Raw genomic sequence first — 18,028 nt, forward strand, 5'->3', positions numbered from 1 at the left:
TTGGCACATAACACTATTTGGTATATATTATTGTGTTGAAGTGGTTAGAATTGAAAATAATAGTCATATGCTAAAAATTATGTGCTAAGTTGCGATTTTATGGGTTTTTAAACTTTTTTGGCACTAACATCTATTTTCTCATAGTGCTTTCGACAAGCTGATACTACCGTTGAATGCGACTACTACTAGGGGTGTTTAAAACCGGATACCAGGTCGACCCGGTTCCGAAAAATCGGGTACTCGGTTTTCCAGATACTTAAAATCTTGTTCCGGATCCAACCCGGTTTTAAACCGGATCAGATACCGGATACTCGGTTTTGTTAAATTTTTTTTTTCCTTATTTCTTTTAACATTTTTTTAATATATAATTCAAATACTAAATCTCTATAAATACTTAACTTAATTAGTCATAAACTATTGAAATACAACCATTAGTTAATTGAAATACAACCATAATTTCATAAACTCATAATTCCATAAACTAAAAGCAAGCGATTAAAATTTATAAGTTGAAACTTCAACCTCCATTAATAATCTTCAACGACGTCAAGAGTTCAGTAACATTGACGAGCTTGCACAAGAAAAGCACCAAGATTATTTTAAAGAACATTGCAACACTTTGTTCACCAATAATTATACAATAAAAGAAATCCTACCAAACTGCAAAAAGATAAGACATCCAAAAGTCAGAAAAGAGAATGAGTGAGCAGCTTACACTTGATACATTTTTAAGCCTTTGAGCTTCATCAATCACACTATAATGCCATTGAAATTGCGTGAGAAAATTCTGGTCAATAAGTGCGATATCATATGTTGTCAAGAGCACGTCAAATGGCAACATAGATACCTGCATTATTCAAGCTCTAAACTCAACCATCATAACAAAGAACTAAATAAGTGTATATACTGTATTAAAAGTTATAAGATGTTCGATAAACATAGCTTGTAAAAAGACTCGTCACCATTCCAGCTGTACAAAAAACATAACATAACAAAACATACATCAGAATGTGAAGATTGTGCTTGAACGTGCTCATACATTGTCCTCCTTAGTAAACGCTTAGTAAACAGAGTAATAGGCTTATGGCAGTTATATCATATAAGCATGAATCATTACCAATTTACCATCATCAGTTCATCATCAGTTCATTCATGACCTTTCAGCTAAGATGGTCACAAGTCACAAGTCACAAGTCACAAGTGTTTGCAACTATATTCACCCCAGATTCCACAGAGATATGGCAGTTATATCATATAAACATGAATCATTATCAATTTACCATCATCAGTTCATCACAATTCACAATCAATTACCAATCTAGTGAATCTACCATCATCAATTCATCATATACAAGCAGAATTTTGTTATATATAATCTACCATCATCATATACATCAAAAACATTGAACAAGTTGAACAAATATCAGAATCAAATATCAAAGATAAATGGCAAAATAAAAATGATAAATAGCTACCGAAAATCTAAATGGTGGTGGGTAAGAATCCATGTAGATCTTCAATAAGTACCGAAAACGGCTAAATAAATCTGTGACAAAATCGAAAAAATCAAAAAAAATTAAATAAGTACCAAATAACTCACCCAATGGTTAAATCTGTGACAAATATCAGAAATAGGTGATGAACTAAAAATGCGAAAATGGTGATGAACTAAAAATAAGTACCAAAAAATTAAATCTGTGACAAATATCAGAAAATGCGAAAATGGCTAAATAAACTTACCCAATTAAATAACTGAAGAATTGAAGAAGAAGAAGATGACGTCTCAACGTGAATGGTGAAGAAGAAGCAAGATGACGGCGTGAAGAACTTAAGATTGAAGAAGATGACGGCGTGAAGAAAAATGAAGAAGAAGAACTGAAGCAGCAGCCAGCAAGAATGAGTTAATGATGGGATAGGCCCACGGTAGATTTAGGGTTTTTACTTTTTAGAATAAATTTTAAAAAAATTACAAACCGGATACCGAGTACCCGGAATTCCAAAATTCGCGATTCGTATCCGACTCGAATACCCGGTTTTAAAACCGGGTACCCGACCCGAATTATCCGAATTTGGTAAACCTGGTAATTTACCCGTTTTTAAAAATCGGATACTGGGTTTTGCGGATCAGGTTTTTCAAACCGGATATTTTTTAACACCCCTAGCTACTACACTCTCAAATACATGGACGATATCTTACAATCCGTTAAGGAGGTTGGAGTCGAAAACATTGACGTCGTAAGTATTTGTTACGTTCTTAAATTATAATATTATATACTCCCTCTTATTCACCACTAAAGTCCTATATTGGTTTTGCACGGATATTAAGAAATGCATTGGAGACCACAACAAATGTAAGGAATATATGTAATTAGATAAAGTAAACCAAAAGTTAGGGTTATTTACTTACTTTAGTAAGGGGTAAAGGGTTATTTATTTACTTTAGTAAGGGTAAAATTGGAAAAAATCATTACTAAAATAGAAAATGAGACATTAATGGTGAACTGACCTAATATAGAAATGGGACATTAGTGCTGAATTGGAGGGAGTATTTACTATTGGTACAATCTAATAATGTTTATGTATCATTTAATTTAATATTATATTATAGGTTTTATACGACATTCCAACGGAAACACGCCCTTTGAGAGATGGAGAAATGCGCCAATTGAAAGACAAGATTATCGCGTATCTTGCTAATTTTTGTTCTTGATTAATAATGTAATTAGTTTAGACTTAGGTCTTTAATTTGTATATGTACATATTATTATATATACGATCGAGAGTTTAAAAAGAGATTATTGGTGATAATTGGTGATTATCATTGGATTATTGGATTAATCATTGTTTACATTGTACATTATTAGATTATTTATTAGTATTAACCGAAAAAAGTAATATATATATATATATATATATATATATATATATATATATATATATATATATATATGTATAAATATATATATATATATATATATATATATATATATATATATATATATATATATATATATATATATATATATATATATATATATACATATATATATATATATATATGTATATATATATATATGTATATATATATATATATACATATACATATATATATATATATATATATATATATATATATATATATATATATATATATATATATATATATATATATATATATATATATATATATATATATATATATACATAGACCTGGAAAAATTTGATCCGACCCGACAAAACCCGAACCCGACCGACCCAAAAGCGACTTAATTTGAAACATGACCGACCTGATAATTACCCGACCGAAAACCGACCCGTTTTGACAGATTTAATATCAATTTTTAGAGTAATTTCAATGTTAGAATTCATTTCAAATAAAATTTTAGTTTTCAAAGTATCTCAACATATTGAGTATATCACTTGAACCCTAAAACTCATCAATAGATCTCAAAAAACACGTATTTAACATCTTTTTAGCCATCGTAATTATTTTTCTTTAAAAACAGGACGTTATAATCATCTTAATTGAATACATGTATCTTGTTAAATCAGTCAAATGAGTTTTTAATTCTTCTACATTTCAGTAAGCAAATCAATATAATTTATACGAACGTTTCGCACGTTTGAATGAGCTTTTCAAAAAACGAATGTCGCTACCCTAAATTATAAAACACGTATCTTATAAGACGAAATAAGTACTTAGTTAGTTGTATATCTTTCCAACATGAAAATTGTGAAGATAATTTTAACGTCATTTCTATCTAACGTTACAATTATAATAAAAAAAATAACTTTTATAAAGCGCGTATCTTACAAGTCTTTCAAAATAAGTATTAATTCCCCTATTTTTCTTGCACTTAAATGAATCTGACATATCAACTATTTTTTGAAAATCGTACATGTAATTTCTCTAATGATTTTTTTTAGACATTTTAATGATTTTTTTTTATGTTGAATTAGTCGATTGGATATTCTAATGTTTTATGGTAACCCGTTGGGTCAATCCGAACCTACCCGAAACCCAGAGTGATCCGACCTGAAACTGACCTGATCCGAAACTGACCCGACCCGAAAATGACCCGACCGAAATTGATCCGACCCAAAACCCGACCGATCGACCGTTTTCCCAGGTCTACATATACATATACATATACATATACATATACATATACATATACATATACATATACATATACATATACATATACATATACATATACATATACATATACATATACATATACATATACATATACATATACATATACATATATATATATATATATATATATATATATATATATATATATATATATATATATATATATATATATATATATATGCTGCGGGCCTCCACAAAACCACAGCATATAGTGCAAAACTATATGTTGTGGTTTTGTGGAAGCTTGCAGCATATAGACTTGCACTATATGTTGCGGTTTTAGGGAGGCCCGCAGCATATGGTTCACTTTTCTACTGCGCTATTAAACCGTAGCATTTACAATAGGCCATCTGCTGCTATCACTAATGCTTGGGGCCAAAACCGCAACATATTATGGCCAAAAAACCGCAGCAAATGAGGTTTTTTCTACTAGTGGAAGTTACTTCTTTTAATAAGCTACGTGAGCTCTTATATAAAAGGAGTTTAGTTTTTTAACCGGTTTTTTTGAGACGTGTCCATACGTGAGATCAAATTAACAAGAAAATATTTTGCTCCAAAAATTGCCAATTAATTTATGATATTTTCTTGTACAACTCTTTAATTTTATCCTTAGAGAATTGAGCCTTTGTAAAGGGTATCTGAGAGAATTGTTGTAACTAGACTTGGGGAAGTCTAGGGGAGAAGAGAGAAGCTTCGAGTGAAGCAAGAGAAGGAGAAGGAGAAGGAGAAGGAGAAGGAGAAAGAGAAGTTGGCCTAGTTGTCTTTATTGTTTTATGTAATTGTAACTAATTGACTAAAACATAGTAAGAGAATTTTGAAATCCCGGGGGGTCGTGGTTTTTCCTTCTATTTAGGCTTAGACGGTTTCCAAGTAAAATTGTGTTGTCTCCTTTTACTTTTTTGCATCAAGTTTAAGTTTTGATTCCGTAATCTAATTCCGCAAAAACAGGGCGAAAATACTTAAACTTATTAAACAACAATTAACCCACCTCTTTTTGTCATTCACCATCTCTAAACGTTTCTACAACGAAAAAAGCTTTTATAATGATATTATAGTCTTTTTGTTATTTAAGAATAAGTTTTGGTTATGGTCTTATATTATTTTTTCAGAAAATATACTATTTCCTAAAAACAAGAATTTCAAAATTTTACTTGAAATTATTAGGTTATTTCTAAAATCATTTTAAAATAGTAAATGAGTATATTTTGACCTATCTTTTACCATATCATCCACATGCATGTTATTGAATATACCTAAACAGTAGATTGAGGTAAATTGTGGTATAATGAAGGATAAGAGTGTAGATTTGTACAAAGGTTAGATTGAATGATAGTTTTACATGATTTGAAAGATACCCTAATTCTTAATACAATTTATATTAGTGAACATGTAACTAACTAATACTCCCTCCTATTCACCTTAAGAGTCCCATTTGACTTTTCACGGATTTTAAGGAGAGTCAAAAGTGGGACCCTAAGGGTAGGAAAGAGAGTGGTATTATGGGTTTTTAATGTAAGGGAGGAAAATTAGTATGAGTAATGAAGGGTATAATTGAAAATAGGATAAAGCTACTAAGGGCATAAAAGTCAAAAACTCATACCAAAAATATAAATGGGACAATTAAGGTGACTTGACCATAAAAGAAAATGAGACACATAAGCTGAATAAGAGGGAGTATATTTTTATATTGTTGTAATAAAAATATAGACGTCCTGTTATTTTAAGATGAACTTGGTGTTCTCATGATTGCTAGGTAAATTTTTTATTTTCAACCTGAGTGCACAGTTCAACATAGATAAACATAACATACATGTTGTATTCATATAGAAACATGATATATGATACAAATGTGCAATGGATTGATGTTGAGTAAGTATATAAATTCATTGCTTAATTTATGTTTATTCGACATTCATGCATCCATTGGTCAATTAAGGTGACATTCTCATTATATTTTGCTAGCACTGAGTGAATAAAATAAAATAATAATTATACTTATTTTAAAACTAGAAAATAAATACTTACAATACTTCAAATTGTAAGTTAACCACCAAACAAACACAAACCTTGCATTAAGTGAGCACGTATAATAGTTCATTAAAATTGTCTAAATGACCTTTTCTAAAGTTTAATGCATTTAATCGCTTTTATTGTGGAAACCTTTATATAAGGTAATAATATAAAATTTCTTTTTAACCTTATTTTATTCATTCCATACAACAGTAATGGATTGTTTTATTCTATTGTTTTAATCCATTATTTTCTTGGTAAATATTTCATAGATACTGACAAACCGATTAAATTTCGAGTATATATTAAGAAATCAGTTAGAATTATTTATAGGTGTGGAATTACACTATATAAATTTTTCAAGATTTATTCGAAAATAAGAGCATAATAAATGAACTAGTTGAAATTGAAAAGTAAGGGAGTAATGTAGTGGTTGTGACTTGTGAATTGTAAGAATAGAAGTTGTATTTGTATGAGGAAATGTGGCAAAAACGAAAAACATAGAAGAATAAGTGTATTTGTACAATACTCGTAGTCCAACAAGAATAGATAGACAAAATTTAGGTTGCCGAGAAGAGAGAAGGGAGAAGAGCGCCTGTATCTGTGTCTGTGTTTGCCATAACCAAGTTTGAAATCTTCTTCTCTTCCCTTCTCTTCTCCTTGTTACTACAGTGAGTATCCCTAATTTCGTCCCCCAAGTTTGAATCCTTTCGATTTTTGTTTTTTCATGTTGGAAAACCCTATATTTAGAGCCAAAGTATTTGATTTTTAGGGATTTGAAAACCAAATCAAAATCAAAAATGGATTTGGACAAATGGATCGCTAAGGTTAAAGAAGGTCAGCATTTAGCCGAAGATGAGCTTCAGCTTCTCTGCGAATATGTCAGTATTTTCTTGTCCTTTTTCATTTTCTTTGATATATACATGTATTACTCTAGCAAAATTTAAGATTTTAAGATTTAAGATTAGAGGTTGAAGATTAAAGATGTAAGATTTGTTTCTATTTATTTTTATTAGCCCTAATCAAATTGAACAATAACATGCTAATTGGTGAATTACTGACCATATGTTTGTCTGAATGTGCGATTGGAATTGGGCAGGTGAAAGAGATACTTATTGAGGAGTCAAATGTGCAGCCTGTGAATAGTCCTGTCACTGTCTGTGGTGACATCCATGGCCAATTTCATGATCTAATGAAGCTCTTTCAGACAGGGGGTCATGTTCCGGATACTAATTACATTTTTATGGTACTTTAATGCTTCATGGTTGATGAATGCTGTAAATTAGCTTGAATAACATCCCTCTTTGACCTTTAATTTGTCTAAATCTTTGTCAGGGGGATTTTGTTGACCGGGGCTACAATAGTCTTGAAGTCTTTACCATCCTTTTGCTTCTTAAAGCTAGGTGTGCCTTTCTTTTATAATGCTCTCCATTTCGGTTTGGATCCTTGTCTTTATTGCTGATGTGTGTGTTGAATCTTTAATCGAAAGAGGAAAAATCCCCTCTAAAAAGGATGTATTTCCTGTCACTGGAATCTGGATTACTGCTTCTACAACTGCACGTCGAATGTCCATTTTGAATATTTTAGAAGCTAAAATATAATATAAAAGAATAGAAATTTCTAATTAATCTGCAATGCAATGGTGTTTTAGTCTCTATATTTTATATTTCTAAAAATTCTTAAATCATTTCTGAGCTGGATAAAAAAGATTGAGCTGGAAGTTTCTCTGCTGTTTGCAGAAAATTGCTGTTTGCACATAGATTTCCTGATTGGAAACATAGTATTAGCCTATAAGGTGCTCATTTTGTGACACCAATATCCAATCCTGTTTCATGTTTTACTTTTTCAAAGATGTTAACTGATAATCATTTAAAAATCATGTTCACTTGACCTGTGCATCCCTACCGGATAAAGCATTCTGCTGCTTACCATTTCCCTTTGGATGGGTAGCCAAATTTGTAGACAAGAAAGATATTGTGGGTCTCAATTGTTTTGATATAATGCTTCTTTTAGTGAGTGCATTCTAAATAACTTTGCTATATTTCTGCCCTATGTGACTTTGACCCTTGTTATCATATTTAGTATTCAGACTTTGCCTCAATTTTTCTTGCTGTGATTTTTATACTCTTCCAATAATGCGTCAACTTTTGTATCTAGCTGAAACTTTCCTCATCAAATATGTACTTTCTGTCACGATTTATGAATATCAGATGGACTTTAGTTATTATGATGTTTTATGTCTAGTATTCTGATTTTTAATAAATATCTACATTATTTATATTGTTGTAACAAGGTATCCTTCTCTTTTGCTAGGTATCCTGCAAACATAACCCTTTTGCGAGGGAATCATGAAAGCAGGCAGCTTACTCAGGTAGATTTCTCTATTGTTATCCTAATTTCTTTGATTTCCTTTAAATGTTAGCTCTTGTGCACTATAATTCATGTATTTTATCTGCACAACTTTTATTCTCTGATTTGATTCTTTGAAAATTAAAAGTGGTTGATGTTGTGCCTCTGTATTTCAAAAGGTATAAATTTATTAAGTTCTAAGTATAGTTTATCTTTGAAGCACTTTATCTAGAAATATGTGGAATGTCGGACGAACTTCTTCCATAATTTTTTTGTCTCCCATTTGCCTATCATATGGATTCAGGAGATGGTTTTTTTGGGCCAATTGTTATTTTATTATAAAAAGTTGATGGCATTAGCAAGTGGGCGTTTTAATGAAGAAATATATGTTGAGGAGAAAATTGGATGATGGAACGTATTAAGGAGAATAACATTGGATCTATTTTTGGGACTGTCCCACTGGAGTATTGTGATCATTTTGGGACAAAGGAAATATTTAGATGGGATTGAGGCCTATTTTTGTGATCTTCAAAAAATAAATTTCAGGCTTAGCATTTGAAGTTTTAGAAAGGGATTGTAAGTTGCATGTTCATTTCATGTTACTGCTAATTAAGCTCTCACAGGATTGATTCACTTGCATTAGTATAGCGATTTATGGATGAACATAGTACAATCGAAAGTCTACTTTCTTTTTATTTCCTAATTTCAACTTTATATTGTCTTCGGCATTGTTGTTGTGTTTGATATAACTTGTATCAAGATAAAAAGTATATGTCTCTATCTCTGAAAAACTTACGTCCTTAAGTCCTTGTAAGATTTCACGATTTCTCATTTTCCTTTGAAGATGCAGAATCTCTCTACTCTTCTAAGTTCCAAGTTTAAAACTCTTTTGAATTGATCATTCATTCTTGTCGAGATTTGTTAATGAATTGAACTTCAACTATATAACTTGTGTGAAGAATTCATTTTTTGGTGATTAATTGATATTTTCTTTTCCTTTGTTGAGATTTTGTTCAAATGATGTTATTTTAAGTTGTTGACTTAGAAAATATTAAAGGCATCAATTAACTAGACTTTGGAGTCTTTGGAGGTTGGTACTTGTGATGAAGAAGTTGCAATTCTCCTTTTTATCAATAATTTGGTATTTGAGAGAGCTGTTTGTATGGGATAGGATTTTTTTTAGAGAGGTTGAAGACTTGCTTTATGGCCCTTTCCTTTGCCTCCATTAAGTGCGTATGGCCATGGAATATCATGTTCCTCTTTGAACTTGAAGCGATATGAGGACACTTTTGGTTGCTATTTCTTTGTTTAATTTATTAAAATTTTTTGTGGGAATTGTAGATTGAAGTTTTCCACAACCAACCATTGATTGTCAGCTGCCTAATAAAGGTTTATTTGGGATAGGTGTTTTTTTTTTTTTTTTTTTTTTTCTGAGAGGTTGAAGACTTGCTTTTATGGCCCTTTTCTTTGCCTCCATTAAGGGCTTTCTTTGCCTCCATTAAGGGCGTATGGCCATGGAATATCATTTGCCTCTTTGAATTTGGAGCGATATGAGGACACTATTGGTTGTTAGTTTCTTTGTTTAGTTTATTTACATTTTTTGTGGAACTCACGGCGGGTCTAGAAAAGAGCTCAAGTGATGTCACTAAAAAACTTACATTCAACAACATTATTATTAGAACAATTGTCCACGTCGAGTTTTCATATTTTGTAAGCGATGTATAATGTAACTAGTATAATGCCTGTGCAATGCACGGAATTTTTTAATTTTTCATATATATAAAGAAGCTTCCATTTGCCATTTTGGGGTGTTCCAATTATTGTTTCCATAAGGAATCTTCCTATTTATATTACAAATTTTGGACAAAAATAACTTTTTTTTATCCTTGTTTTAATATTTTAATAATGGTTATAGTCTCTATATATTTTCCACTGACTTCATTTTTATATTTTTTATGGCCCCCACATGTTTTCCGCTAACTTTTTAAAACATTTTTTTATTAAATCTGGTCGCATATTTTTCCCACTAACTTTCTTTAATAATTTTTTTTAATGTTTATGATCCTCACTTTTCCTCTATTAAATTTATATAATAAAATATTACATCCACTATCTAAAAGATTCGAGTTTTCTTAATTCTTGTGAACATTTCTTGTGGGAACTTCATAAGGGAACGGAGGGAGTAATTTAACTATTTTGATAACTAGTTCAGATTTAAAAAGACATTTAATAATCATATTAAAAAACTCACATACTCAATTAAAGTAGATATTATATATTATAATGTAAGTTTTTGACATTGGACCTCTAAATGCAACAATAGTAAAAATATATTTAATATATATACAGGTATTACTACATTTTGAGCTACTCTTGTAAGAATCGTCTCTCGATGAGACGACCTAAAAAAAAAGGAGTCCATATGATAATAATTATGATAATTGGGCTATCAATCTATGTATAGAAAACGTCTCACGGTGAGACCATTTCACACATAAACTTGTGCTACACTTTATAAGAAGTCCACTTAAATTACGTAATTTAAGTGGACTTCTTATAAAATGTAATATCTATATATATTATATGTATATGCATATGAAGATGACAAAATTTAATTCATTTGCAAAACAAACAAAGAAACACTTAATCTAGTTAGTAAACAATCATGATATTAATGCAAAAACTTTTTCAATAAAATATAGTTGTATAATTTAAAATATCTCAAATATTAGAGAAAACATCCATGTACACAACATAATCAGTGGAAGATTGTGGTATTTTGTCTTTGTTAATATTACTTAGTTGTGATAATTAAGGCTTGATTGTTAATTAGGTTTTGAAAATAAGGAAATAGGCCGAGATTAGGAAGATATTTGCAAGCTCAATTATGTAATTAATACAAATTAATGAATGGAGAGAATTATGCCTTTAATTAAGGTTATTCTTTCCCATTATTTTAGAATTTGAGTATTTAAAATTAAAGTATTTTAGGTATATTTTTTAAATCATGCCTAAATTGAGGTTATTCTTCCCCATATTATTAAAATATTGGAATGGAGAGAATTAAGAAAGTAATAATTTTTCATTTATGTGATAATTAGGCAAGAGGTTGAGTGGAGGAAGATATGTAAATTACTTAAAATTAATGAAGATGTTGAGTGGAGGAAAATACTTAAAATACTTAGAATTAAAGATATCTGCAATCTCATTTATTGTAATTTAAATTTTTTTTATAAAGATAATGGTGTTGAATAACAAAATTTTGTTAGTTTAGTTCAATATATTAAAGAATTGTAAAACTATAGTGAAAATTTGTAAGAATTGGAGATAGTACTATGCATGTTATATGTTTGAAAGACGAGAAGAGTAAAGAATATGAATATATTGATTTGAAAGAAGATATTTTTTTTAAATGAGGAATAATAATACTTAATGGCCAGTTAATGTATAAAAGATGATATTTTTTTAAATGATGAATGAATATGCTTGAAAGGTGAAATTAAGGAATATAATACTTGATAACTAGAAGTATTGTAGCTTCTTAGGGAAGTTTTAGACATTTTTTTAAAAATAATTTGTAGTTGGGCCACGTGGCAAGATGTTATGCATTTCAACTCTAATTCTCCAACCGCCATATGACAAGGTGGTTGTTGTATTTAAATATTACTATGATATATTGATAATTTTAATAACAAAATCACATGAAAAGTACCATAACAATTTAATAATAATTAATTATTAAAATAATAATCGACTTAGAATACAGTAACAGTTTAATAATTATAAGAATTAAGAAAGATGAATTATGAATAGAAAAAATAGGGACACTCTAAACTAGTATGACGGTGAACCATGGAGGGCAGGCTAGGCCGGGGCGGCTACTAGTGACCTGAATTTTCAGGGGCTGGTGGCATGGCGTTGGAGCAGGGGCATGTTGCCACGTAGTCATGGTGGTTTGGTTGTAGTTGAAATTAACCCACCACTAAGAAGAGCATGTGTTTTTTTTTTAAAAAAAAATAAAGTAAAATGGGAAAGTAAATTCTGCATGCTAACAAGGCAAGGAGTGTAGATGAGTGATTACACAACCAACTCAACCAAGTTTATTTTCTACTCTCTATTGTAGTACTATCAGTTTTTTTTAACATATTTTAAGTGCTGGCACTTATCTACCCGGACCACCCCTTACCTCCGCCCCTGGTGGGACTTGTGGATTGAAGTTTTCCACAACTAGCCATTGGTTGTCAGCTGCTTAATAAAGTTCCCGTGTGGAGTTTATGTACTAACCTACCTTGTATTTTAAGCCTTTTTTTAATGTGCTATAATTGTATCTATACACCAGGAAGAGGGAGTTTATGAAGAACTTAATTGTCTTAAATAACGTTAGCACCAGTTTGATGCTGTTTGGGGATGTCAGAACTCAGAAGGATGGTTTTATATGCTGCCCCCAGCTCCATTTATTTTTTGTCTCATCAAAGGATAATTCAATTTCTTTTTGAGAGCATTTATTTACTGCTCTGCTACTTATGAACAAATTAATTATGTTTCTTAATTTAAGCCAAAAGAAAAAATCTCTAAGGGTTCAGGGCTGGAAACCTTTAAATTAGCATGTCTGTTCTATTTGTTCATCTAGAAGATGGTGATGCGTTGAGTGTGACAATCTCAAAAGAAAGAAGGCCCCATGTTCCCACTATTTGATTTTAAAATTCGAGTTCGATTACCATTTAGTCATTGATCTGGAATTTAAATAGTAATCAGTAAATACTATATTCATGTGTTGCAGGCTTTTTAAACATCAGTCTCCAATGATAATGGCTAAAGCTTTCGTTAGGATTTGTGTCCTGTAAATTATCTCCTGGGTTGATTCTTGGGGGTAATAGTATATTGTGACCTGATCAGAATCAATGTTCCATACGTAGAGTAGCATTTCGGTGATTATTTGAGAAGTTTGGTAAAATTGACTTTGTCTTTCAATTCTACATAGCCTGTAAATATACTCCATATAATTTCACTTTTCTTGTTTGTAATTCTATTGTGCTTTTGCGGTCGATGTGTTTGGTTTCACGGAGTCTTCGTAGCCCACCATTATAATCGCGTCTTTTAGAACCCTAACTCACTCCACTATTAGAAACAACAAACACATCCACTTATCTCTCATTCTCACCTCACACCACAACCTTCAACACTACAAAACTCCGAAATCTGCCACAATCATGACTAAAAATTGCCAATAAAAAAATTAAAATCTCAAATTTAAGAAGGAATTTTCAATTGGGTGCGGGACTTGATCTATTTGTCCACCGAATTCCAATAAAGGAAAAAGAGGGTTTGACTATAGGTGGTTGAATTTGACCATAAGCTGAGTTTGGAGCTTTAATGGTATTGACTTTTCTAGTCATCTCAACCTGAAAGGTGGTCGATGGAGGATGAGATGGCTTTGCGGTATCGCTTGACATGGTAATAAGGAAGATGAGATAAATGAGAACATGGTAGGTTAATTGATTGATGAACCATGTTTGGCAGTTATAATTTATATTGGGTATGAGGGACATGGTATGAGAGGGTTTTGGTTTAATTCCATTCTTTCATCATATCTTGTTTGCATTCCTTTTTACACTCAAATCAAACGGCCCCTAAATTAATCTTGAATTGTTTTTCATAAATTCAAAATACAAAATTTTCATCTTTGATGTAGATAAGCTTTGAAATTTAATTTTACTCTGAAAATGAAAAGTCTGCAAGCTCATGAAGATTTCATCATACTTGTTTCAATGTTATAAAATTTAAAAAGTTATGTATGGAAGAACAGCCTTTAATTCATATGTTCAAATGCTGAGATTCTGATTTTTCCTTAAAATTGGTTATTGACTTCATGCGCTGTTTTCTTACTGTGGTTGTAGATTTGCTTGATTTTTTCTTACTTTTTTTTTTCTCAGGTATATGGATTTTATGATGAATGCCAGAGGAAGTATGGAAATGCCAATGCATGGAGATATTGCACAGATGTTTTTGATTATCTAACTCTCTCAGCAATCATAGACGGAACTGTAAGAATTTAATTCTACTTTACGTCTTATTTCCTGTAATGGGTCGGCTTCACTTTTTGGTTTTTTTTTGGGCGAGGGGGGGGGGGGGGGGGGGGGGGGTCAAAGCAGTGTAGCCAAGATCGTTCCCCTAGCCTGCGAACCTCAATCCAGATCGTTCGACCCGAATCGCGGGTCATTTGCAATCTGGATCACTTGGGTTCACGATTTGGAACGTGATATCAATCGACCCATTTTAATCCTTGAGTGGAATTTAAACTCCAAAAAAATGGAAGCAATTGCTATTAGGTTTACATCAATGGTGTGGGTATTCTTGATAAAGATGGAAGCAATTGCAATAGACCGGTAGCTATCAGCCGCCAACATATTGCTTTTGTCCCTTTTCTTGCTTTATTCTCTTTATTAGGGTTTTTATTTTTGTTTTTATATAATGCTTACATTTTAAGTGATAAGTTGTACTATTAGGTTTTGGGATGCTAATATTTAAAGCGCAATTCTAACCACATATTTAAAAATTTCAAAAACAAAACATGTCATTCAATTCTAGTATTTTTTCTCTTTTTTCTTTTTCCTTTTTCTATTTCTTTTCTTTTATTTAATCCCTTGTTTCTATAACTATTTATTTTAATTTAAAGTAATCGATCCCAAATTGTACTTCGACCCAATACAATTATAGACCCCTTAAATCTCGAACCAACATTTTTTTTATCCCAACTCGAAATTATTAAATTAGTGAATTGCGATCCCGATTCCGTTCGCCCGAATCGTACCTCGATCCTGGTAACAATGGGTCAAAGGTTTACTTTTGTACAAAGTTTGTATCTGTCTTCTTTTGTTTGGAGAATCATGCAGTTCTTCTATCCTTTTCATGTTCTCCTCTATCTTTATGACCTTGTGACTAACAAGAGTCTGTATGTAGTCACCTTTGCTATTTGTTGTAATCATTTGATCCTAAAAGTTTGATGGGGCAAAAAATTATAGTTTTGTGGTTTTGGATTTAAAATGGACTATTGTAAATTGACTAATTAAATTATGTGCAATTCTCATCTATAAGAAGTTGGAAATGATATTTACTATCAAGGGTCAATTGTTTCTCTTTGTTATCGCAAGGGTAACGTAGTGCACATCCAACCCGCAAAACTCACCTAGGTGTGTGCCACTCAATGGCTTTCTGGTCATGGAATGTTGTATATGATCCTGAAATTGATGTCAGGATCCTTTTGACTTGTTAAAATATTTCAAATCCTTTGATTATCTATTTTCGTTTCCCTCTGCATTTATTAATTTTACAGTATGACACTGCAGGTGCTTTGTGTTCATGGTGGTCTTTCTCCAGATATCCGAACAATTGATCAGGTTCCGTTTGTTGTATTCTACTTTCCAAAGTTATACTCCCTCCTATTCACCATAAGTGTCCCATTTGCTTTTTGCACTCTATCCAATGCACTTATTCAATCCTTAATATCTCTAATTATGTATAATTAAAAATTATGAAAAGTTGATATGAAGAATCCTTGCATTGAGACGAATCAAACAAGATCCCACTTGACTATGTTTTAACTTATAGGTTAATAATAAAATACAAATTAAGAGTAAGAGATGAATAGTATTCAAAAAGTAAATGGGACACTTGTGGTGAATAGGAAGGAGTATATGACAATCTGGTTTCTTAGTAATTTATCAAATACTGTGCCTTGCTTCTTTTTTCTCTTTTTGTTTTGACTCGTAAGAATGAAGCATTATTCTGCAACATAAGTTCATCAACCATTTGTATCAAGTACATGAGACCTATGGCATTTTTGAGTCTCGTGGAAAATTGTATTACTCTGTTGTGTAGATATGCATGAATCAATAGTGCTAAATTGTGGTTTGGTGAAATCAATTTTCATTTCTTTACGTGTCATATGACAGATAAGGGTTATTGAAAGGAATTGTGAAATTCCTCATGAAGGACCATTTTGTGACCTTATGTGGAGTGATCCTGAAGATATTGAAACATGGGCTGTCAGTCCTCGTGGAGCAGGATGGCTATTTGGATCAAGAGTTACTTCAGAGGTATTTATATTTGCTGTGTCTTTAACAGCCTTTTTAATGAAAGGACTAAGCTTTGAGCCTTTTTATGCAGTTCAACCACATAAACAATCTTGATCTAGTTTGTCGAGCTCATCAACTTGTACAAGAAGGTCTCAAGTACATGTTTCAAGATAAAGGCCTTGTGACGGTAAATTGCTGCTAACACTGTCTATCGTTTGGAATTTGTAGAACCTCATTGATATGTTTGTTTTTGATTTTACACAGGTGTGGTCAGCTCCAAATTACTGTTATCGTTGCGGGAATGTTGCTTCTATTTTGAGTTTTAATGACAACATGGTGAGTTTACACAGATGCATGATTCAACAGATTTGACTTGATGTGATTTTGTGAGGCAGTTGATCTAGATGACTTGATTAGACAATCTTGAGTAAAATAACCTGACTGCTTGATGTTGACTTGTGGTTATTATGAATGATGCTGCTCCTCGCCTTGTTTTATTTTCTATCATTTGACTGTATTATTGACAAACTTGGCCGATAAAATCATTTACTCTGATCAGATGTATGGTGAATATGAAATATTCTTTAATGTTGAATATCTCGCTCTTATTTACTTCCTGGGGAAGTTAACTTTAATTGGAAGTCTATTCACCTTTTGACTGGGTTTTATATGCATTTCATTCACCCGAATCATCTTTTTTGTACGGACTCGCATCCAAACTCCATAAATAGTCAGTGTTTCCTGGTTGTATGTTTAGTTTCATGGTACGCCATATCCTTAAAACCTTTTTCTGAGGTTTTGGGTGCTTTTGTTGACTAAAATGGCTTATATTATATCTGATCCACCCTCCATGAATAATTGGGTCAAGTTCATAACTCCTCAGTTAGCTCTGAATAATTAGTGTCAATTATGGTTTTAAATGTTTTAATGTCATGTTTTTACAGGAAAGGGAAGTGAAGTTCTTCACAGAGACAGAAGAGAACAATCAGATGAGGGGGCCAAGAACAGGGGTTCCATATTTCTTGTAGGCATTGTCATTCAGAATCTAAAAAAGACGGTTTGTATAATTATTAATTGATGTGATTTTTGAAATTCAAAAGTTTTAGGTGAGGGTGAATTATTGGTAAATGACCTTCTGCTGGCTCGCTCATGTTGTCTCTGTCGGTAAATTGCTAATACGCCAGAAAAAATGCCCTCTTTTTTAGTCTTGCTTTGTGACTACTCGGATCATAAGTATTTGTTTATTTCTCATGTTATATTTCATCACGCTCCTAATTTTATTGACAAACTTTCTGAACTAATGACGCTCACTTTGTAAAGTTTTCCATTGGTTATAATGGCGGAAATATGATCATTGTGTGATGGCATGATATAACCATAGTTATTTGTCAAACTTTACTTTGATACTTGAATGCGTTGATCCCTTCTTCAT

The 18,028-nt window shown here is 31.6% G+C and overlaps 1 protein-coding gene across 2 annotated transcripts; it reads left to right on the forward strand.

Moving 5' to 3' along the window:
• Positions 1-6,558: 6,558 nt before the first annotated feature.
• On the forward strand, positions 6,559-17,968 carry LOC130805687 (phytochrome-associated serine/threonine-protein phosphatase). 2 transcript variants are annotated; one of them, XM_057670470.1, is made up of 11 exons: positions 6,559-6,843; positions 6,945-7,053; positions 7,272-7,418; positions 7,508-7,575; positions 8,486-8,543; positions 14,455-14,565; positions 15,868-15,918; positions 16,474-16,617; positions 16,688-16,783; positions 16,861-16,932; positions 17,541-17,968. In XM_057670470.1, the coding sequence occupies exons 2-11, from the start codon at positions 6,973-6,975 to the stop codon at positions 17,622-17,624; spliced, it is 912 nt and encodes a 303-aa protein (XP_057526453.1). In that variant the 5' UTR covers positions 6,559-6,843; positions 6,945-6,972; the 3' UTR covers positions 17,625-17,968. The 2 variants fall into 2 exon arrangements, with proteins under 2 accessions (XP_057526453.1, XP_057526454.1); XM_057670471.1 differs by having other exon boundaries at positions 6,559-7,053.
• The last annotated feature ends 60 nt before the right edge of the window (positions 17,969-18,028 follow it).

Source organism: Amaranthus tricolor, chromosome 2 (assembly GCF_026212465.1).
Source record: "Amaranthus tricolor cultivar Red isolate AtriRed21 chromosome 2, ASM2621246v1, whole genome shotgun sequence".
NCBI classification, from domain to species: Eukaryota; Viridiplantae; Streptophyta; class Magnoliopsida; order Caryophyllales; family Amaranthaceae; genus Amaranthus; species Amaranthus tricolor.

Excerpts from the sequence above, each read along its gene's own strand:
- LOC130805687 (XM_057670471.1), top strand. The coding sequence starts at position 6,973 with ATGGATTTGGACAAATGGATCGCTAAGGTTAAAGAAGGTCAGCATTTA. Across the intron at positions 7,054-7,271 it reads TTCAGCTTCTCTGCGAATAT|GTGAAAGAGATACTTATTGA; the intron begins GTCAGTATTTTC and ends GGAATTGGGCAG. Across the intron at positions 16,618-16,687 it reads GATCAAGAGTTACTTCAGAG|TTCAACCACATAAACAATCT; the intron begins GTATTTATATTT and ends CTTTTTATGCAG.